This window comes from Rhynchophorus ferrugineus, unplaced genomic scaffold (genome assembly GCF_030347505.1).
Source record: "Rhynchophorus ferrugineus isolate W39M unplaced genomic scaffold, kcgeb_rfMv2 rfM3, whole genome shotgun sequence".
Taxonomy (NCBI): Eukaryota; Metazoa; Arthropoda; class Insecta; order Coleoptera; family Curculionidae; genus Rhynchophorus; species Rhynchophorus ferrugineus.
In genome coordinates, this window is record NW_027472582.1 from 15,687,762 (window position 1) to 15,713,075 (window position 25,314).

General features: G+C 33.3%; 1 protein-coding gene across 2 annotated transcripts in view; it reads right to left on the reverse strand.

Annotated features, from left to right (window-relative positions):
* Positions 1–25,314, reverse strand: part of Lim1 (LIM homeobox 1) — a 113,439-nt gene that overhangs the window by 54,764 nt on the left and 33,361 nt on the right. For both annotated transcript variants that reach the window (XM_076401085.1, XM_076401084.1), the window contains exon 3: positions 25,078–25,301. In XM_076401085.1, coding sequence (XP_076257200.1) covers positions 25,078–25,301 — 224 coding nt within the window. The remainder of the gene's footprint in view (positions 1–25,077; positions 25,302–25,314) is intronic.

The following is a 25,314-nucleotide window of genomic DNA, read 5'->3' on the forward strand; positions in this document are numbered from 1 at the left end:
TATTACTTCAATAAATAACGGTCATATAATGTAAACACCACTGTTTTATTTCGTTTTACCTCCATTCACTGAGCCATATCATATACTCGACATTGCCTTTTTTTCATTTAAATTAATTTTTGAATTTATTTTCCACTTTGAGATCTTCTTGAGCATGATTTTAAATATAAAAGACATCATTAAATGTTCCTCAATCTCCGTATCTCTTTCTTTCTCTCTGTATCTCTTTCACTCTCTTACTCTCAGTATCTCTCTCGCTCTCTCTTTCACTCTCTTACTCTCTGTATCTCTCTCGCTTTCACTCTCTTACTCTCTGTATCTCTCTCGCTTTCACTCTCTTACTCTCTGTATCTCTCTCTCTCTTTCTCTCTGTATAAATTTCACAACAATATTATTAGATTCAGTCCTACCTACGCTGTATAGACACCTTAAGGGTAAGAACTGGTAGTGCAAGTAGTACCAGTATTTGGCCTGGTACTCTCACGGACATGGTATGAATTATAAGTTCCATTTGCCTTGCTAACCTGACTTGAATCTAACAATATAGTAACAATGAAAAAATAATAAGAAACAATCAAAACAATAACATTACACAAACAGTCACACATAATACATGATTATTATAAGAAAATGCGAAAAGAAGATTCCAAGATAAATAAAAATTAAACCAAGAACCGTTCCGTTCTCAGTGAACCTTATTAAAATCACAGTAGGCCATACGATAAAATTCGAAGCGATAGAAGAATAAAAGTTGACGCCACTGTGGCGAGAACTTTTAAAGGGCCTTGGTCTAGGAAACCGCGGACGTGGTTACTTCACGCCACGGATCCGTAGTCACGACCGTTCAACTGTAACGAGATATTCCATCAGCCACGAGATTCAGCCGAGAGCAGTGCGAGCCGAAGAAAGAAAGCGAGAAGTGTAAAGACCGCCTAGATAGTGTAACATTTCGTTTTTAAGAAAAGGATTCTTACGTTCTCGTTTTTTTTCCGGTTAGGTTTGGCTTGATATCAGTTTGTATTGACGGTTCTGTATTGGCTATAGACTATGTTGATTCTTGTTTCTGTATCGATTATTTTTAATTATAATGTTAGGTTGTTAAATAATTTCATAGAAATGATAGAGATATTTACCAAAAGGCTACGTTAACAATTCTTAAGAACTGATTATTCATTTTTGTTTTTCTAACTGAAACACTCATTGAATATTTTCATTTGTTTCATTGTCTGGGTTTTGTTTTGATTTGTTTTTTTGCAAGTTGTTGTTGATTGTTGGCTTCTTGAGGTCTTTGATTATCAAAGTCAGGCGGCTTTGCAGAGCTTAAAACTTTGTCAACTTCCTGTCTTAAGCGTTGTCCTGCTGTTATTTTATTTGGCTGAAGTTCTATGAGTTTCTTCTAGTATACTGCACATCCTTTATAATTGACAGTGTGTGCTCTTCCTCGCATGTTGTCACACTATTACATTGTTTCCTGCATTGATTTGTGTGATGTTTATGTGACCAGTACACTTCACAAACTTGATTCTCATACACGAATTTTAGTATGTTCAAGCTGTTGACGGTTTTACATTGGGAGCTACTATTATTATTCTTCGGCGGTTCAACTTTTCAGTTTTGTTTTGAGGTTTCTTTTTAGATACTTTCACTTCATCAACCTTTTGATGTTGTAAATTGATGTAACGTTAAGATACATGGTATACCAATTATGATATATGGCTGTATGGTTTGCTAATAGACTTTTCTCATCTCATCTTATAAGTATAAGGTATATTAGAGCATCTAGTCAGAGTTGAAAGAGATAAAAGAAATAAATAACACTTAATTTTACATCATCAACATCAACATTTTTCCCAATGTTTACCCAATTGCCGGTTTTGGTTTTAAGGATTTAAAATTTGTTATTTAAATGCCAATAACAGAGAATTCCTTGCAGGCCCAAGTTCGAAGAAGAATGAATTGCAATAGTTCGCTTTTGCTAATTACAAATAAAAGTTCACATTTTTATGAAACCTCTATAAACATATTGGGATTAAATTAAAACACCTAAAATACCAACAGGTATTATAGTGTTTTACTAAAGTATTCTTCTTGATCTAGATTTGCACAAATCTTTCACATTTACAACGTTCAGCCTACTTGTACTTTCACTACTACTCCAATGCATGAAAAAACATTATCGAATGAATCTTCTTGAGGCTTTATCCAATGTTTAACTGAATGCAGATTGTACATTTTTGTGTTAATAAAAAAAAACATTATCGAATGGATCTTCTCGAGCCGAATCAGTCGCGTTCAATATAAGCGCGAAACAAAACAAATGACGGTCATAGTTCCCATAAAAGAACGAAATCTAGAATCGATATTAATCGATGTAGCCCCGCGCTATTCACAGCAAACGCTTCCTTTTATTGTTCGGCTCAACGGGATCCGATCCGAGTAACTGTTCATCAGGGATCCGACCAGCTCGAGAATAACAGCCATCGCCACTGTAACAAAGGAAATGTTATGGTTCCTTTCGACGAGATAGAACTCATTGCGTAATGGTGTTGACGTGAGGCGTTGTTGTTTTTTTTTTGGCGGACCGCTGCCCGGGCAACCGACGATGACTTTTGTTTATACAAAATAAAAGCGTGACAAATTTAATGACTGTTCTAGATATTTCGATTTAAAAAAAGAGGTGCTGGGTATACCTTCGGGTTTTCCAAATGAAATGTCACGTCTGGTAGATGGTGCTGCTTGCGATAACGTATGGTTATTATAAAATGACAAGGTATTACTTCCTGTTATGAAGTTAATATAAATACTGTTCAGAAACTTTGGTCAGGTGGTAAAAAATTAAATATTCCAAGTTTTTTATTGTTAACTTATATTCCCAGTTTACCATAAGGCAGAAAGGGTACTATTATACATTTTGACAAGATACATTTTTGCCTAGTGCTATAGAGAAATTGCAAGTGGCCATCGATCATATACAGATATGCACTAGAGATTGGAAAATACAGATTAATAACACGCTTATACATGTCAATTTTGTGTTGCTGTGCGGCGAAAAGACTGAAACTCGAGGGGTACCCTGTTGAGGGGTAATTCCTGAAGCACAAACATCTGATGGTAGATTAAATTGAAAACATTAACAGGTCAATTGAAAAGTCCCCATCCAACAATAGTAAAACACATTTTTTTTGGCAAAATTAGTTTTTTTTATTCAACATAATTTCTTTCAAGGGTGATACACTGGTTATAGTGAGCGTCAAACTTTTCGATACTATTTTTGTAGTACGACTTGTCCTTTGCTTCAAAATAGGCCTCAGTTTCGGCGATCATCTCCTCATTCTATGAACAATTTTTCTCAGCCAGCATTCTTTTAAGATCTGAGAACAGAAAATAGTCGCTAGGGGCCAGATCTGGAGAATAGGGTGGATGAGGAAGCAATTCGAAGCCCAATTCATGGATTTTTGCCATCGTTCTCACCGATTTGTGTGATACGGTGCATTGTCTTGGCGAAGCAGCACTTTTTTTTTCTTTAAATGCGGCAATTTTTAGGCGATTTCGTCCATGACACGGTCCAATAACGAAATGTAATAGTCACTGTTGATGGTCTTTTCTTTTTCAAGGTAGTCAATGAAAATTATTCCATGCGCATCCCAAAATACAGAGGCCATAACCTTGCCAGCCGACTGTTGCGTTTTGCCACGCTTTGGAGCGGGTTCATCGTGTGCAGTCCACTCGGATATACTGTCGATTGGACTTCGGAGTGAAATGATGGAGTGAAATCGGGTTTATTACTTTTGATCATCTTCAAACATTGCTCGGCATCATCAAATCGTCGTTGTTTTTGATCAAAAGTGAGCTCGCACGGCACCCACTTTGCATAGCGTTTTCTCATACCCAAATATTCATGAATGATGTGATGTACACGTTCAGTTGATATCTGTCTAGTGTCTACTATTTCATTCAGTTTCAATTTACGGTCATTCAAAATTATTTTATGGATTTTTTAAATGTTTTCGTCGGTAACAACCTCTTTTGGGCGTCCACTGCGTTCACCGTCTTGGGTGCTTATTTCACCACGTTTAAATTTAGTATACCAATACTTGATGGTTGGTTTTCGTGGAACAAGTTTTGCTTCATCTGTATGTTTTCCCTTGTTGTTGCTTCACTCAAAATGCAATGATTTTATACATGCATATTGCGAAAGTTAGGGCTAACTAAAAAATATATGGATTTAATTCTAGTAGCGCCATCTATTTGTTAGGCCAGAGATTTTTCAATTATCCTGTTAGAAAAATAAGCTGAGCAGATTAGGCTTAAAATTAAACAACTATACTGGTCGAAATATACTGCAAAATCAAAAATATTTGTTTATCAGTCAATTGTAAAGCCCATCCGGACTTATGCAGTGCAAATATGAGGTTGCATTAAGTCATCAAACCGACTTTGGTTAATTATCAGCGCTTATCGCTATGTAATCAATGAAGAGTTGTACTATAACCTCAAAATGAAATAAGTCTGCGAACTTATCGAAGAATTCACTTCAAGACATAAATAAAGGCTACTGAATCACACGAAGTGAAACAACACTACCACGTGTGGGATATGATGCGAATCTAATTTAACATAAAGTGGTACTATTAACTTAAGCTAATCTAATTTAATTTTAACTTGATAAGTACATAGTAATGTATTTATATCTCATGATTTGCTCCCAATAAAAATGAACATTAGTAATAACATGATTTGTAATCACCTAATGTTTCCACCAAATATATAGTTTAACTTTTGCTGTGATGGCACAGGTAATTTTTAATATAATCAGGTCAGGTAGCATTAGTTTTTGATTGATCTGAATCACTTAATGTTATTACAAGTTGTTATCGGTTATTTAGTGAATCATAAATTATAATATTTAATATTTAATTATTATTATACTTTATTGTAATACTTAAGTAAATATCAGAAACTTTTGATAATATTTTCCTTAACGAACAGATCTGCTCAGAAAAATAAGAAATAAAACATAAGTTAATACATCGTAATAATAAAAAAAATAACAATTTTCAATCGATAAAACACAGTTTTCTTTAACAATAACCAGAAATTTTATTGGGCTAAATCAGGAGAATAAGCCTGTTTCAAAATAATATGCTAATGAAAATCTCGCGAAGAAAACTCATTATCGTAACGAACAAAACTCAAATAATATGTTTTGACATAAATACTAAAAAAATATTGATGGAATATTGAGGCCAATGTTTACTACTATTCGATAATAATCAAAACAAGTACGTTTGAAACATTTTTGTTTAAAGCAAATTGAACTATCTTTGCCCAAAGTTATGTGTTTTCAATTGTTTATTATATTTTCCTACGCAAGCTAATGATATAATTCTAATTCTAGACTGAAACTGTAACTTAAAATATAATCTAATAATTGTGTTTGACGTATACTGGTTAAAGCCTTTTATGACATAGTTTTCTACGAACCTAATTATTATATAACACCTGTAGGTGACAATAGTGAGACTTCGTTACACAATTTATCAGTTGTTGCGAAAATACGACAAATAATTTCGATTGATCTAGATGTAACATTTTTGTCAGCGAAATTGATTGGTTACGGTAACCTTCTAAACACCATTCCCAAACCGCAAATCTAGTGACATCATTTTTTGTTATATAATGTTTATATTTTATTTTTAGTTCTGTTAGAATGGACTATATTTATATAATCTATCAGAACATATAATATCGATTTTTTTATGTATATTAATTGACGCGTATGTAGTTTCTACTTTGTTTTTTGTTAAACGTATGATATAAAATAAAATTTTCATAAGATCTAATTATGTTATATACTAGCTGATAACCCGCCCTCTTAGCTGAGCACATCATAATAGTGGAATATGTAATATAAGTGTAAAATATGAAGAAAACCCTTAGTTTAAAACCAATAATATGGATACATTTAAAATATGAATGTAATGATTGATTGATTGATTCGAAACTCGGGAATAAAAGAATTTACTTCTTTTGTTTTGAGAGACGTCATTTGAAAACATGTATTATATTTACGAATCGTACGTAGAAAACGTTCTGAGAACAGATCCTGATGGCTAAGGAGATAATTCAAAGGTTCAAGATACGGCTCAGTAATAGGAGCTTGACCGTCACTAAATGACGCTTGACAACACCAAATACGAGACGACCGATTTCCTATACTTTTTTATCGTATACAATTTTATAATTTGAATAGTCAATATATTTCTATGTACTTTATGACGAATCTATCGACTATATCGTCTAGCAGCTCCTTTAGGTTCTTCAGGGACTTTGGGACGTATAAAAAATTCTTCAAAACAATAGTGATAAGAGGTTTTAAACCGGCTAACGTTGTTTTAATGCTCTGCTTGTTTTAATACATTTCAAATCGCTGCTTATTAATACTCTGAAAATTCCGAAGCCAGACAGAACAGATTGCGTCTCTAATCAGACATTTAGAAGGTTAAATGAAATTAATATGAAATGTATAAAAGCAGTGGGTAGTTGTTCAATGAAAACATAATTTAATACATTATTATTTCAGTAGAAACTGTTAGTCTTAAAAGTATGGAAGAGGTCTAATGGAACTTGCGAATATTGCTTTTAAAAGAATACAATTTAGTATGTAGTCAATGTATGTATTTAGATGAGGCATATTTCAGAATGGCACCATTATTAAGCTGTTAATTTCCAATCTATCTAACATTTGTTTAGAATTCCATCTTTTATCAATTCCTTCTTCAAAGTGTCTGATCAAGTTTATCCAAACCGAAGGTTTTATTAACCATTCTTGTTTCCAGCGTGAAGTACAATATATTTGCAATGAATTATTAGTAAATGTTTTGATGAATAAAACCTAATCAATTGTTATTTCAACTTTTATCTTTTGTTAAACATAACACTATTTTTATTATCTTGCGATGAGTGACCATTTACAGGTCTTTTGTGTCACTCTGTTCATATTATGATATTTAAATGCACAAAAACTTGGCTAAGATTTTTTTTGTACAAACCTCGCCCTGGAAATAACGGATAGAATAATAAAAATTATCCAATTTGGTGCACTGGTTCTGAAGTTATACGCGTCATATAATTTAGATTAAGAGTTTAAATTAGAATATAGCGTTAATTTTAAGGCACATTATGTGATATATAAGTGGTATATTTTCCACAAAACAAAACAATTTACATAACTATAAGACCGTAATAGTAAACTCAATCAAGTAATTAATTTAAAATTTCTAATAAAATAATTATTATAGTATTTTCAATAATTATTATAAATATTTTAATGATACAATTTAATAAATAAAAAATCTGTATGTATGCAAACACAGGAAGCATAACTGCTGTGCAATCAACTAAAAAGAATGAAACAACAAACCAAAGATTAGTTTTACCATTTTTAAACGCCCGATTCGATTTATCGATTGTTTTTTGCCGATTGTCGACGGACACTTGATGCAATAAATCGAATACCTCACAGCTCGGTCTAATTATACATTTGCCTCGTCACGCTTAGGCGAATCGGATTAAGGTCGAACGGGGAAAAAATCGCGGTCCTCCATGTCGACCGGGCCCGAAGCATTTCCCCCGAAATCGGACCAGAGGCAGAGGACGCGAAAAAATAGATTAGGCTATTAATTCGCGGGCGCTCGAAACGGTCGCGAAGATAAAAAGCGTCGACGAGTTTTTCGGAAAAAGTGTTTTGGTCTCCGGTCTTCGGATTTTTCGTAGCCATTTAACGTTATTATTGGGCCAAGGTCATCGATTTTATGCCCTGATTAGATGGAACCGACTTCGAACCGGCAAAGGTCAATTGCTTTGTGGGTAACCTAGAGGATGTTTACCATTATCAATGGGTTTTCGACATTGGAGTTGGTTTAAAAAAACGGGTCGTTGCGTCTTAATCGGCGGGACCTTCATGGGGTTCCACTGAGTTGGAATCGGTTTTTTTTTTAAATGAAACCATACCAATAGTAAAAAGTCTTTTTTATTTATAAATTTTTTATTGTGTAGTTTTTTTTATATTCGGAATGAAATTATGCAAACTAATATTAATGAAGCAGTGAAGATATGCCATGCAGCTAATATAAGTCATAATTTACACTTAATAGTTTTTGATTAATATAAATTAAATTAATAATTAATTGTAATTTAATTAATTAATTAATTTCTCTATTTATATTTTTTTAAGGAACGATATATTATATGTTTTAAGGAAATTTTACGACAATTTTATTCTAATAATTACTCTAATAAATATAATAGTTTTATTTTAAATGAAACTATACCAATAGTAAAAAGAATTTTTTGTTTGTTTATTTGTTATTGAGTAGACATTATTTTGTATTGGGAATAAAATAAAGCAAATTAATATTAAGGACGCAGTTGCGACAGACATGCCGTGTAACTAATATAAGTTAATCTCAATTTACGTTAATAATTTTTATTAATAGGAATTCAATTGATAATTCATTTTAATTTATTTGTTTATATTTTTTTGATTTTAAGGAAAGTTCATTATAATTTTACTCTAATAATAATAATTTTTTTTGTTATTATTATTATATTTTTAGTTATTATTAATGTATATTAAAAATTAATTTTGTTTTTTTTTTAATGAAACCATGCCAATAGATCCTATTAATTTATTTTTTATTGTCATATCTCAGAGAAACTTGAACCTCCAACGGCTTGCAGCCTTATCCATTATATAGGGTGGGGAAAAAGTTCTGCTACCATTTTGATTGCGCTCCATCTTAGTTATGTGGCGTTTAGCTCAGTTTCGCTTTAACCATTTTATTGCGTAGACGTCCAACTTTTATTATAGATAAATATACGCCACAAGAACGAGCAGAAATAGTGACGATATTTATTGAATATAATCGTTCCATTATTGCCATTCAGCGGAAATTACATCAAAAATATCCTAATCGTCCAGTGCCTCACAAAACTATAATTTAGTGGTGTACGACAGCAGTAATGCTGAAAATGAGACTGTCTGGTGAAAATAAAGATTTTTTCGTCTAAACTAATAAGCCCACTTTCTTCTCAGTGGTCACTTTAATAAACAGAACAGTCGGTTTTTGGGGAACATGGAATTCTTAATTAATTAATGAAACATCATTGCATCCACAAAAAACAACTATATGATCTAGTATTCATGCTGGAAACATCATCGTATGTTTTTTTGAAAATGACCAAGGTGTTGCAGTTACTGTTACTGCTGAACGGTGCCACGACATGATTCAAAATTTGCTTGTGCCTGAGCAACGACTAGAGGACATGTGGTTTCAGCAAGATGGCTCAGATGTCATGAAAAATGCCTTAGAAAGAGCTGAAAGTTGCATTGCGAATCGCGGTCACCATTTAGCCGATATAATTGTTCCATCAAAAATGTAAAGACCAAATAAACTTTTTATGAGAACCAAACTTACTTATCTTTTCTTTGAGCAAAGTTATAGGCAATCAAAATGGTGGAAGCGGAACTTTTGCCCCATGTTATATTATTTAATTAAAACAGGAAATTTAAAACTGCCTTTTGAACTATTTTAATATTATATTCATATTTCTTGTTAGGAAATGAAATTGGCGGTGCTGATTATTTGATAATAGTGAGGATATAGACCGAACTTGATAGTTTAGTCATAATTCCTAGACTTTCGGGAAATAACTGTTTAATTTAGATTCTGTTCTTAATTATGCATTTCTGTAAAATTTTGTTAATTAGGGAAGAATAGATTCTATAATTTACGAACTTAATATACACATTCAACATATTATGATTCATAAATAAATTATGCCTAAAGGTTACAAAGTCATTGAAAATTAGCAGATTTCAATTAGTTACCTATGTGTGTTTTCTCTATGCCAATCAAAATTTCCTTTACGTTTTCGTAATTATTTTTATTATTGTTAACTGGATTAATATTGATATTCAAAACTAGAACGCAAAATTAGAATTTTATTAAGCAGCTGACAAATATACTTATAACAGAACTGCAGTAGATGGAATATGAAAATCTAGGAAAAAATGGTATCAACAGGCAACTTCGCCAAAGAAGTTCTTTTTTTATTATATCTCTTCATTACCAAATAGTGTTTATCTGCACTGGACCTAGTGCTAATCAAAAATAATCTACGGAAAGACCCGTAAGCTCTCACACATTCGCTGAAACAAGCACCTTGAGCACACATCAAGGCACTTGACTGGCCAATACAGTGATTGAGGGAGTAAAGCAGTTCGAAGCATATGATCGCTTGTTTCTTTAAAAGAACTGGATAGTACCGTTAGAGTAATGTAGGGCGGGGATTTCTGAATAATATGCAACCATTTGTCTACCAAAAGTACTTTGTGGCATTCGAACAAACAGCAAGGAAGAAGCATTCTTCATCATGCCAATGTGAGGTCTCACGCATCGGTTAAAATAAGCACCTTTTTGACTGGCCAAAAGACGAATTGAATGGGTAGCAATGATTAAGTGAGTAAAGCAGTTCGGAGCAAATAATCGCCTATTTCTGTAATGTAACTGGATGGTGTCGTTAGATTAGCGTAGAGCGAAAAAAGATATACAACGATTTTTCTACCAAAATTGCTTCATGAAATACGAAAAAAGCGACAAAGAAGAAGCCTCATCGTGACAATGTGCTATGAACTGAAACAAGCTCCTATTTGACCGGCAAAAAGAACGAATTGATGGATCGTCCTACATACAGCCCGGATTTAGCACCAAATGAATGTTTGAAATGTCTTTCATTCAAAATTCAAAAATTACTTTTGAAAACCAGGTTTAGGAGGTTGAGGAAATCTACGAAAATTGGTTAAAGCGCATTAAAAAGAATGTTGATCATCATGGAGAATACTTCGAAAAACAATAAAGCCATTTTCGTTAGTAAACCGATTTTTCATTATTAGTGTCAAAATATAAATAACAACCGCCGTATCAAAATTTTCGCAACCACCGCTTTTACGAGGAAGGGCGTCAGCTATCGCCAGAACCGAGTGCCCCCCAATCCGGCGATCGAAAACCCGGCCCCGCGCCATTACGATCCGGCACGACCGTCTCCGGACAAAAAGACCATTAATCCCAGCCACCTATCGGCGTAATCAGTAACACTAACCGAAGCGGAGAAATTTTAATTACTTTTTTCGGTCTCCTCCTCGAGAACGCCGTCCGGCCGCTACGAGAGCATCAGCGCATCTTCTTCGTCCTCCTCGATGCCGTCGCGATCGGACAAAGACGGCGACCGCGAGGCCCGTCCTAGCTGATGGGAGCCGAGCAAGGCCTACCTGATTCGAGAACAAGGTGTTTGACAATAGAACATCGAGTTTCCTACCGCTTCGATAATTATTTGAGGAGCGAGCGATGGCTCACGCGGCGAAGCGCGACCGTGAAAACGCTTTTCGGCATCTCGACGTCGATGAACCGTCGAAATTAGTCGCGGGAGGGGGGTGGGACTGGCCGGCGATGCCCGAATGTCGTTTGCGGTAATTGTTTTTTTTTAAACAATAGCCTGTCGATTCTGCAAATTTAAGCTATTTACCGAGAATTTACGAAGGGGCCGGTTCATATAAAAATATATATTGAAACATTTTTTATCTCTGTTATTTTAGTAGACTTTCAATTGTGTAGGATTAAAGATAACATAAAAATCACGGACTTGCTAGAGACTACAGGAAACATACAAGATGTAGTATATGACTTGTTCGTTACAATTTTACTTGTACAAAAGACAGGTTTATTATTGATAATAGAGGACATTGACAAATTATAATGAAGATGATACTACAAATTAAGCTTATGAATATATATTAATTAAAATATCTGCAGTATCTATATGTTATGGTATTTGTTACTATATGTTACAGTACAAAATTCATTGAAAACTCTAAAATATAAATATATATAAAAATTGTAACATATTTTAGATCCGGTAATAGAACAAGGTCATTTTGAAAGCTGACATAATTGCAGATAATGTAAAATTTTATCTCAGTTTGCAGTGTATATTAAATATGAATATATCAATATTAAAGTCATTGTTCGTATTAGTCATTTAAAAATATGATGTGCAAGTATGTATATTTGATAGGAATATATAAGAAATATTTAGGTAGATGTTTGGAATAAGTAAAGTTCATAGAGGTTACTAAATGGAAAGTAAGTAAACATAAAGTAATAAGAGATAATCCAGACATACAAGGTATGTTTAGTGCTCATAGATGGTTTTATTTGTTTCATTTCATTAATTTTTTCAAAATCTTAGTTAAAGATTTTTATTTATATTATTTTAAGATATTTTTTATTGCTTAAATTGTTTTAAATCAAGATAGCGACGAACATGTGTAACTAAATTAATACATTCTGTCAAAGGCAAAAACAGAAGGAAGCGAGAAGGGATGCTAAGCTAAAGGAAGGCATTTTTGTTGGCCTACAAATAAGAAAACCTAAAATAACAACGAATTCGATGAACATCTTACCGCGAAAGAGTTAGTGGCTTGATTAGAGATCTATAGAAAGTAGCAAATTCATGGATTTTTAGACAATCTTAAATCTCAAAATGCCGTCTCAGAATGTCTCCAAAAATACACTTCTTGCATCTCCATTTCGATTTTTCCCCCCTAATTTTTTAATGGTGGATGACGAAAAAGGTGAACTCTTTCGCCAGGATATAAAACAGATAGAAGAACGTTTTCAAGGAAGATGGAATGCTAAAATGTTAGTAGATTACTGCTGGTTTGTAATGAAAAAGGATTCTGCTATTGACAAGAGGGTTAAGTTAATATTTAATCATTTTCTTTCAGAATATATGGCTCATTTTTAATGTTCACTGCTTATACCTGAGCTATTTTGATTCAATATCTATTTGTAAATATATAGTATCATTTTGTAAATGTAAACAAATAAATATGATTTAAAATGTTCATACTGTCTTTATTTATTTATAGTATTCTAATTTATCAAAACATTAAAATGGTACGTGTGATAAAATTCATTCAGATTTTTGTGTTCAGCAGTTCTTGGTTTCAGAGTTCATTTTAACAAAAAGCCGTTTTATTTAATGTTATACAATAAAAGAAATCGTCACACCATGTCGTTTATGTTATAAACTACACCAGTACATTCAAATTTTAAATGTATCTTTATTATTGTTTTAAAATTAACGATTTTGCTCATACTTTATGTGCCGTGCTCTGTGAAACAGGTGGGTATCAGCTAGTTTTAATACAACTGGACATTAAATAATGCATTTTTTCCTGTTTCCCTTCATATATTGGGATTAAATCGTTTCGGGTTTAAAAAAAAACACACGCTCAATCAATTATTCACGTATGTTTTACAATCTCGACGTATGACCCACGAGGAAAATCCAACAGAACGGCGGACCGATCTCGGCCACCACGCATTCAATCGAGCTGCGGGCGGGCGTACGAGGCCGTGAGAGAGGGAGAGACAACGATGAAAGGAAAAAAGTTCCCTTCGCCCCCTTGAAATAATATTTGCGTTAGGTGCGCGGTAACAACTCCAAACAAAGGGGTATGTTTTTGCAGCCGCGAGCTATTTGGAGATGCCTTCTGCAACGAAATGATACCTTGGCGGTGGGGCACGACATGACGATGAGGAGCTCTGAAAGCCGGGCGGTACAATGAGCGAGCCATTGTCGAAAACTATATGGTTTTTCTATGAGGTGACTTACACGACGGATTGTTTTTTTAGGTTGTTGATGATGGACGTGAGAGGTGACGATCCGGAAAGAAACATCCATCGAAAATGGGACACAATAGTGGTGAATATATTGGCAAACGTGGGAAACAACGAACAATACATGGAGAATGTTTAGAAAAAATAAATGGTTCAACAAAAAAATATTAAATTTTAAATAAAATTCGATTTTATTGTATCAAATTGTAATTATTATAACAAAAAAATGAAAACGAATTGTTTAATTTTTCTTCCATACAGAAAATGTATTATGCTCATAAATACCCTTGTAACGTATTTGTCCCCTAACGTTTTCTCTAGTTTTCAGAATAGTTTTTCAATCCATAGCACTGATCTCAAAGCAGTTTTTGATGAATGGTCGGAATTTTTGATGAAAAACAATAAACTTATTGGTTTATGTCAGGAGTTCTCACCCATTGAAGAATGTTGAGATCAATATCTTCATGCGAGTAACTTCTAACACTCATATAATGTCCTTTATTTACAGTTTGGATCGATGGAAGTAATTAATAATGAATAATACTGCGATTTTTACTTCTAATTATTTTTGATCACCATAACGATTAGAAAACATGAATATGATAAAGATATACAAAATAAACTGGTACTAGTTTACTACCACACAATTATTCTAACATACAAGACACTCGTTCAAGACCAGTGTAGTGGAATGGCCATTCAACGTTGGTGGCCAGCATCAGTTCAAATAGCAAAATATTGTTATGATATTTGGCTTCTTTCTATATAAAATACCTGATGACCTGGATAATATGATGCAGATTTTGGTTAAAAAAAACTCAGTATTTCTTCTGTCCCCTTATTTTTGTTCGAGATTAATGTTATTGTCTCTTAAAGTACAATTAATGACACCAAACTGACTAGAACTACTCTATTTTGTCTTGGTTAATGATTCCATGTATCAGGTGATCTAAAACGTGCGATTTTAATCGTTTGAGAGTCTCTAGCGTAAAGCCGCGACGTGTTGACTTGTGAGCCCGCCATCCCGTCGCGGAATGACTGTCCAATTGCACGGTTTAAACCGACGAAAGAGCCATGAAGGCCGTGGAAAAAATCACGTCACGAAACGCCAGATCGAGGATGAAACGTTCGTTGTGTCGACCAGTTCAGCGCAGAACAATATCGTGTATATTCTTTTCGCTGCTGTTGATTTAATCCACATATGATCTTTAAGATGACAGTCGTTATTTTGACGACATTTTGGCATAATTACACTCTTAATTACTTTTGTACTGTCATTATTGAAAGTTCATACATATAAAACTAATATAAGTTGTTCCATAACTGTGTTTCCATTCATTTAAAGAAAATTAAACAATTGAAGAACTTTGTGAAATATATTTAGTTGGATTCAGATTCAGTTTGGAAACATATTACCGCTTATATTTACTATATTGTCATTAGACATTTTTATTTCGTTTCCATTATAAAAGATAGCGTTAAACATTGTTAATTTACCTAAACAGTATTACTACTTCCTGTTTCCTCTTTCTTATGTCAGAAAAAACTAGAATTGGTTAGCCAAAATATATGACTTTTATAGGTTAAAAAAAAAAGTAAAATTATAGCCTCCTTCTTACGAACGATTTGTCTTAATTGAATCGACTGCTTAATTCTGTCGCGGAAAGTTGAAAAACTTCATCTCAATGAATGAAACTTCTATCAATTAATACCTAGTATGTATATATATATATATATATATATATATAATTTTTTATAAAAATTTGAATTTTATGAACCAAAAAAACAACTATTTCTGTTACTCTTATGGTGAATTAATGATTTACTCATAGAACCGTAACTTTGGGGTCTCTGGATCAATTTTCATTATTTCGGCTTGAAGGTAGGCGCCCAGGATAAGTATTGTGTTGCATATCTCGAAACTTCTGTTCAGTTATATCAATAGCTGAAAATAAGAAATGGTCTGTACCTTTGGTTCAAGTAAATCATATAAACGACTCCTGGGCATCGCCTACAAAAGGGGAACTGTAAATTAAAAAAAAAACTAGCACTGAAATACACATTCAAATAATTTTCCAGTTCTTACTACACCTCAAATGTATGAATTGGAAGTATCCCATTCGAACAGTGTGGTGGAAGATTTAACCAGCTTTAATCTACTGTGACTCTGATTTGGAAGAAAGAAGAAAATATGATCATTGCATAGTCAATAATGTTATTCGATATTTTGATTTGTCGTAGAAGAAGGCAGAAATTTTAAAGTCAGGCTTACAGGGTCAGTTTTACTTCAGTTAGGTCTTTTAGATCAAATTTAGAGTAATGAAATCTTTTACAAATTAATATGCGGGTCCCTTGCAAAAAAAGAGTGAAAAGATAGTTATCTCATGGCTATTCTTAGTAGCCGGAATCATATAATGGTTACAATTTTGCGTTTGTGCAATGCACAATGCATAACACGATGATACGATAAAACAGAAACACAGTCATACATAACATAAAAGTGGTCTGGTATTTATTTAATTACAACTATAAATATATTTAAATAAATATAAATATTCGGAAGTATACCAAAAAAAAAACACATAAAACTTAAGAATACATTCAGATTAAAAGAAATACCACACAAAAATGGGTATAGTTGGTTTTTTTATTCTAACTTTAATTGTTCATGCTGTTTGAACAAAAAAAAAGAAATATTTTTTGTTGCGTATTATGACTGGTGATGAGAAGTGGAGCTATTGATAATCCCAAGAGCAAAATATTATGGGTTAGTCTGGTTGAAGCATTCATATTAATACTGAAGTGTTTGGTAGGACCAGTAAGATGTAGTATATTACGAGCTGCTATCGAATAAAACAGCTACTGCTGATGTCTATCGACGTCAGCTAAACAAGCTCAATGACAAATCGTTCAAAGAAGATCAGAAATAACGAGAAATAGAAGAGAAGTCAACTTCTTTCATGACAAGGCCCGGCCACACAGTGCAAGAGTTGCGCCAGATACACATCGTTCTTTTGATACGATATCACTATGTTTCCAAAAAAAGATACCAGAAAAAAATGATTTCATTAACATATGTTGACCCACTTTTTCTCAACAAATGCCTTTTTAAAGTAAAAAATCATCAGCGATTATGCGCGATTCAACTTTTCGGCAGCGGTATTTTACAATATGCTCTATCCTGGTGGGCTTTCACTTACCGATGACTTTTCCCTTTCCTCTAATTAATGCCGGTAACACCACGGCCACCATTGAACGTAGCTGCAGGAATTTCCCGGTCCGGTCACGGGGCGTTTCTTTTTCCTTTCGGGCCAGCGCGACGCAGCTTTGGCAAACAATGAAATTCGCAAGTCCGCATGATGGGGCGCTTTCGACCGTCGTCGCCGACGAGGACGTCGTCGTCGTCGTGTTTCAACACAGCCGCCTTTTCGATTGTATTATCTACCGCTATGTAGGCAGTGCGCAATTAGAAAATGTTTTACGGTCGGTATTAAAAACGTTTTACGGCGTTACTTGGCATATTTCGAGCTTAATTATGGCGGGTTTCCCGATGCGAACGCGCGGCAGCGCCGACTATTGAGATAAATGAGGCAATTAACGGATTGACTTTGATCTAAAATCCACCGATGGACGTTCGATATCATCTATTTGCTACTGGACGTGCATTCGATCGATACGATCAACTTTCTGATTTCTCAGAAATCAAATTAGCACACTTAGATATTTTGATATATAACGCTAAAAGAATATACGGTGGTCATGTTTCAAAACATTGAAAACATGTTTAACAAATGTCATGGCAAACTCGTTGTTACTATAACGTGATACATAGATGATAACTCTATTAACAGACTCTATATGATATGATTCCTGGATAACATTAACTTTCATTAGGTATATTTTCCTTTAAAAGTACTTAAAATGCTTTAAATAGTGACTTAAATAATTTTATGGATAACTCTGCACCAGGAATAGAGATGTTTATTTATGATATAATCGACTTTGTAAAGAAAAAGTTTTAAGATATTTAAATTTCCTTTCAAGAATTTAGGATGTACGTATGTGTATAATATAGTTTATCCAAAGTTAAACCAGGTGTACCACAAGGAAGTGTACTGGGGCCAATCCTTTATCTACTCTACACTTGTGATATACTACAAATGTGAGAATATTACGATGGCTACATTTGCTGATGATTCTGCGATTGTACCTGTCGGAGATAATAGTGAAGAAGCCTCACGAAAAGTACAACAGGTAGGTGACAATATCAATAATTGGACACAAGCTTGGAAAATAAAAATTAACGAAATTAAATTTGTACATGTGCAGTTCAACTACAATCAGACCGTACAAGCACCAGTAACATTAAATAATACTATCATTCCATATAGCAACAACGCTAAATATCTCGAAATGAATCTTGGTGCAAAACTTCGCTGGAAGGAATATATAAATAAGAAGAGAAAAGAACTGGAATTGAAATATAGGAAAATATACTGGCTAATTGGAAGAAAATCACAATTATCAGTACATAATAAATTGCTATTACATAAGCAAGTACTGAAACCTATATGGACATACGGAGTTCAATTATGGGGATGTTCTGTAAAGAGTAACATAAGGAAAACACAAATTTTTCAGAACAAAATCTTGAGAGGTACTGTGGGCGCACCCAAATATTATAGGACTGATTACCTATATCGAGACCTTCAGATACATACAGTCAGTCAAGAAATCAAGAAAATTGCAAGGGGGTATGTGGAAAAAAACCATTCTCATGAGAATATTGAAGCATTGCAGCTTTTGGATACCACCAGAACAGGACACAGATTCAAAAGAATCAAACCATCTGATCTTGTGTAGTGTTGTGTAGTGAGGTGCACATAATAAAAAAAATACAGCAGTGACATGTATAAACATTATTTCACTAGAGGCTGAGACAGGGCCGAGGGGCCCTCCTAGTTATATATCTAGATTTAAGTTATTATAAAGACAAATTTTAGGTTAGTCAGAGACGACTAGTAACAATATAATAATTAAATAATAAAAAAATATAATATAAACATAACAAATACTTATTACCCCCTGTGCAGAGGTGGAACTACTAAATGTAATAATAAAAAAGTTCCACGGGTTTCTAGATTTAGTCTGATACAAACTCATACATAATAATGGTAGCAATAAAAATTATACCGTAATTCAACTCGTATAATTACTGTTGAAACGCCATTTATACAAGAAAATTAAGAGTGTATGCATTTGTTTCAACGATTACTTTATCGGCCAATTTGTACGTTTCTTTGATATGTCACTGCGCACGCTACCGAGCGATTTCACACACCGCGGAACCCGTTAAAATAATCCATTAGTATTCTGGCCGTTTTCGAATGACAATCTCCATAAAAATAAATCAAAATAATAAGTGGCGGCGGCCACCAACAAAAACCCGAGAGAAAAAAAGGAACGACGAGGGGGGCGCTTTTATTAACGCTATTTTTTCATGACGAATTCATCGGCGGTATTCATCACGTTTCTATGTAAAATAAGTTGTTATTAATTATGTTGCGTGTGCGATAACGTATCGTATTAAATGATTTATTGTTGATGTAAATTATACGGACGGTTTTCACAGTAAAAACATATAATTTCATAGAATGATATTCTTGGAGCTTATATATATATATATATATATATATATATATATATATATATATATATATATATATATATATATTTCTGAAAGAACTGCATTGATTCAGAAGCGGCAGTGTCTATGCTACCGTGTCTAAATTCAGCATATTAGCCAACAATAGTAGTTGTTTATAGACTTGATTGTTTAACCTGCCCTTTTCAATCTTGCGTAATACAATCATTCCACTAAGATGGAATAATATTGATATTTTTAGATTGGTGGTGGGCAAAATATATAAAAAAATCATTCCATTATTGTTTTTTTTATATTTTGCCGACCACCAATCTAAAAATGTCAACATAGACAAAACCTAGAGTAATTTTTCAATTTTGGTATTATACTGTTGTACCTTTTACTAAGCGAAATATTTGGATCATTTTAAACATATTCTTCCACTGATCTTGGACAAAACAACAATACATACAAATACAATACAATAAAATACATACAAATAATATTACATCCATTTTTATACATCCATCTTTATTACATATACATCTTTTATTCTTCTATTATTCCTTTCTACCTAATTAATTAATTTGCGAAAAATAATTTTAGTGAAATAACTGAATTGGAATTATCTAGGATGGTTACAAGATATGTGACACATACAACCGCAATAAAGAAAGAGTAATGAAGTAAAAAAGAGAGTATAAAAGGGAAAAAAATAAAACAGAAAGTCAAAATGTTTGTCCAACTATTTATGACTGATAAATTAACAGACAAACTATATTATAACACGAATAAATGTTATCAGTTCCAATTATTTGTTGGTATTCTAGTCAAGAAATGAGAAGAATGTTGAAATATGTTCACTTTACGAACAAAATTTATTATTATATTCTATCACAATATCAGATAAACGTAAAGAAGAGATCTATATAATCAGTATTTTATGATTCAATATTTTCTTATTTATTGCTGAACTAGGTATAATTATTAGGTCTTTTATCCAATCCATTTAGAAATTTATAGTGCTGCTGCTCGAACATATCTCTTTTTATGTTTTAATTTCAATAATCTAAAAGAGGTGATTTTGATGTTAATGAGAAAGAACAATCAGAAGGATCACAAAATACGAAGATAAATAATTGCAAGACGTATTGAACAAACTGTTTCAAGATGCGTACACGTGATGGGAAAGATCCAAAAGGATGGAAACGACTGATGGGAAAGATCCAAAAGGATGGAAACGACGGACTTACCACATAAATCTACTAAAAAAACAATTTCAGCGGTTTCATTTCTCAACAGGCAAAAAAAAGATTTCCATGACGGATTATGACTAACGCAATAAAGAAATCCCACGTACAAAAAGATGCGGGTTGGTCCAGGAATGCTACCCATATGGGCATCGAAGCAGTATATTCATGGTAATAAAGTACTGCTGTGAATATAGTGGGACCAGCAAAGTGTAGTATATTATCAGTTGTTACAACCAAATGGAATTCTCAACTCAACTAGATGGGTACGCAAAGACATCTTCTTGGGCGAAAATAGATTTATAATTCGAGTTCTATCAAAGCCACATCATGTTTCCATTTTGCCATATTATAAGAAATTAGTATATACTAAGGGATTTGAGTTAGTGCTAACTGCAGGTGTAATTAGGATTAGTACTAAATCAGAAGAAAGTGGTATTCTTGGTTGAATTTAAAAACCAAATCAGTCAAGCTACTAGAGTTTTTTTAAGTTGAATGGACCATCTTCGAAAAAAGACTTGGAAAGAAGAATGGAAGAAAGATCGTATTAAAAATGGGAGAAATAATTTCCTAAATTCGTCTATATTGGATGAAGACTGTGCCACATTCGGACATCTGCAAGCATGTTGTATACAAGCAAAGAAATAGGACCAAGACAAACTTTCAATCGGAAATAAAATGATGCAGCTAATTCTAGATATAGACAGAAATCTAAATATTCGTGTTATATCTGATGATACTGTATAATTATTATAGTGTAGATCATAAATTTGGTAAAAACCGAATATTTATTATAGCAAGTATTAGTTGCATTGCAAATTTTACTAACAAATGAACTCTTCTTTTATGGTGTAATTATTTTGATTACATCATTAATATTTCATTTTATGTAAAGCATTATATCTTTTTAAGCTATTTTTTAAAATATTTTAAAAAATTAAATTGACAGAGACAAACGAACATGAAAATCTGTTTTTTTTTTAATTTCCATGGCAATCTGAGATATTCTAAATATAATTAACTAAACATCCAATAGATACAAATGTATTATAAGTTCGAAAAACATAACTACACGCCTGCTGAGTTCCTCAAGGTATAAATAGCAGGTTATTGCGTGTGTTGTATACGAAATATTCGCTTTAATGCGTCCACGAACCAACAACCTAATCTATTTATACCAACGTTGTGACAGGTTAACAACAGCACGCTATTTATTAGATGGGGTGGTAATAAACATAAGGACATAAGACGATTTTATCGGAAAGAGTCTCGAAATATGAAATGACCATTTTAATATTAACATTGTGATTAATAGAGAGCTGTGACAGTCAGTGCGATAAATATGATATACGATGGGCTGACCTGCTGACTTTGCTCTGAAGACAGTAATGCAATTCCCTATGTATGTCGAGTCTCCATATTTATTTCTAAAGTTGGTTGTATTTTTTGTTATCTAGATAACCAAATATGGGTTAATTTTTTAAAAATATGATTAGAGTAAAATTCAATCAAGTTATTACCTAAAGTATGGTAAGACCGCTGGGGTCCACGAAGTGTCTGCAGAAATGATCAAAGCTGCCGTGGAAACATTATTTAATCGCCAAACTAGAGGAGTTTCCACTTCTTGAGGATGGTGAGTGTGGAAGACAAGAGGAACTATTACAATCAAGATTAAAATCTTCCGCTTTCGAACGGTTATCTTACCAATTTTTATGTGTAGCTGTGAGATTTGGACACTGTTATGATTTGACATCAGTAAGCTTGTAAAAGTAACAGAAGACTGTTGGTTGAGAAGTGCACAGCAAGATTACTCATGCCACATAGTTAGAAGATGGTACTTAAAAGCTCTTATCTAACAAATATATTACTAACATTTTGACAGCAATAAATCAAGTATAGAGTGTAGATGTGTTACAGGTATAAAATTAGGATCACTGTAGAAAAATAAAAATTAGTAGAACAAATAATATTGTTGAAAATGTTAAAACAATGGCAACAATGAAAACTTAAATAAAATAAATAAATAAAAGCAAGAACAAAACAGACAAAGTAGATATAAATAATGTGAATATATAAAGATACACAGCATAAAATGTAATTTTTAATAAGAAAAATCAGTTTTTAAAGATAAAAACTGATTTCGTGGATAAAGTTAAATGAACCAAGCAAGGCGAGGGGTAAGAAATTTTTTTCTTGTTATCCATTTTCATCCAAAAGAATTAAAAATAGATAATTCATAAGAAGTACCAGGTTAGTACTAACGAAGATAATGTTATTTCTTATTCCTAACATTGAAATATTTACGTAATTGAATATTTAAATGTTCAACTATATACACAACGAATTCTGACAGAAAATCAATTAAATATTTCAAACGATACTCTGATAGACAGCGAGAGACGCGAACAAAACTTAAAACCCCGAAGTATTGATCTGTTGATCGCTTCGGAAACCTCCACGTATACGACCCCATACATAAAATATCGAGTCGCTGGATCAGCACCTGCTTTGACGATTCTCCTCCGTTCCGAGGACGTCGGAGTCCGTTTCCCCCGACGGGTGGTCGTCAGGGGGACTTCCCCCAATACGGCGCGTCGCGAGTCAGACGACGCGGCCGGGTATCGAGGCGTCCGTCCATTGGCGCAAATCGACAGGAAAAGGCGGGACTTGCGGCGCAAGCGCGAATCGAAACGCGCGACCCTCTGCCGGCGCGACCGGCAGAGTGGGCGCGAACGAATCGATCGATGGGCCGGTCGAGGGAGGGGGATTCGGTTTCGAGCACGCGACGTTGTCGTATTGTATTTTGTTTACGAAATAGTTGGATTTTTTTCGTATTGCCAAATATTGTAAATTCGGTAACAATTAACCAATCAATATGTATGTCCACAACAAACGTATTGTTTAAATATTAAAAACTGAAATAGCAAAATAATTTACCACTTTAAATATTACCAAGATATTATTTTAATTAATAAGAAACAATAGTAATTTGATATAGAGAAAATAGAACGGCTCTTTACCTGGCAACATCTTCGGAATTGTTTACTAACGGGGGTAAGGAGCAGAACGGATTAATTCCCCAGAAATTGTCACAGCCAGCTTTGATTACATAAAGCTAACAGTATTTGTTTTAGTCCTGGATTCTCTTTGTTTTTGACATTTTTTGGCTGAAGTTGTTAAATAATGACTAATTACAAGTAATAGACTATCAAAGCAGTTAGAATGGAACAAAGAATAATAAAGACGGTATTCCACTATTTACTACTTTTCCTATATATCTATAAAGTTAAATTAATGACTGTCTTGTTAAACAATTTTTTAATATAAAATAAATAACCGTACATTATTTCTTATAATATTAATATTATTTTCAATTTTACACTGGCGTATAATCAAGGCAAATATCTAGTCGTAAACGTAAAATGAGCCTGATTAAATTTGACTTTTTTCTGAGTGTAATTAGTCTTTTTATCGATTGTCTATTATTTAGATAATTAAACGAAATAAAAGAAAATTATTAATAATAAAAATAATAAAATAATTAATAAATAATTAAACGAGTAATTTAATAATTGCATAGTAATAGTATAATTATACTAATTAATTATATCATTAAACAAAAAAACAAACAAACCCGACTCCCGTAATTTTCAATATGATTTGGTTGGAACTAAAATATCTCAGACCTATAAATAAATTTTAAAGGATTTACAACGGATAGTGTTGTTGTTTTATTGTACTATGAGCTGCCAAAAGCTAATGAAACCTTCAATGGAGATCTTCGTCGATTACAATTCATTCATTTGAACCGACCACTACGCGAATAACGACCTTAATAGGGACAAGAAATGTCTGAAAGATGGAAAAATGTAGCGGCTATCATTGGCCAATACTTTGAATAAAATAAATTGTATCGATTTTTCATAATAGGGTTTCGAATTTTCGAAGAATTCCTTTGAAACTAATATATAGGCCTAATAGAATTATATTCTTTTGTTTTTTTTTTCCGTGCAACTGAATACTGATCATAAAAAGTTGGAAATAAAACATTTAGGGGTTTGTTAGCAATTTTAATTCCTTGTATCAATTAAATTATTATTTAACTGGCATTTTTAACCGGTTACCGGTTAATAACTTATTTTGCATGTCTTCATCCGGCATATATATTTTTCTTGACGTTATAAAAACAGTACCTAACAGCCAATTAGTCGTTTTAAAATGAAGTCGTAAAGGTGTACACCTGCGATGGGAAGAATAACGTGCACGCGGTTGATTTCACCTCGGTATGCAGCGTTTTTCTCAGCAGGAGAGATGTCTTGTTATAAACAACCGTCCATGGACGGTTTCCCACTGACAGTCGTTTCCTGCGGGAAACAGCTGAACTGTGGACGTTCGACCCGAGATTTTTCGGAAAAAATCATATTTTCTACACACTTACCTTGCGGATGAGGTATACTGGCTGCTTTATGTCCGTTAATGTAGTCCTCTTTACAAATAAATTTATTATCGTCCAACACATATAATTCTTCTCCTGTCGACAACTGTTTTCGGCAGACTAAGCATGTGAAGCAGTTTAAGTGGAACACTTTGTCCTTGGCTTTTCTCACTAAATCCGATGGCGATATACCTTGCCCGCAACCGCCACACTTTGTGCCGTATCTTCTGTAAAAAAATA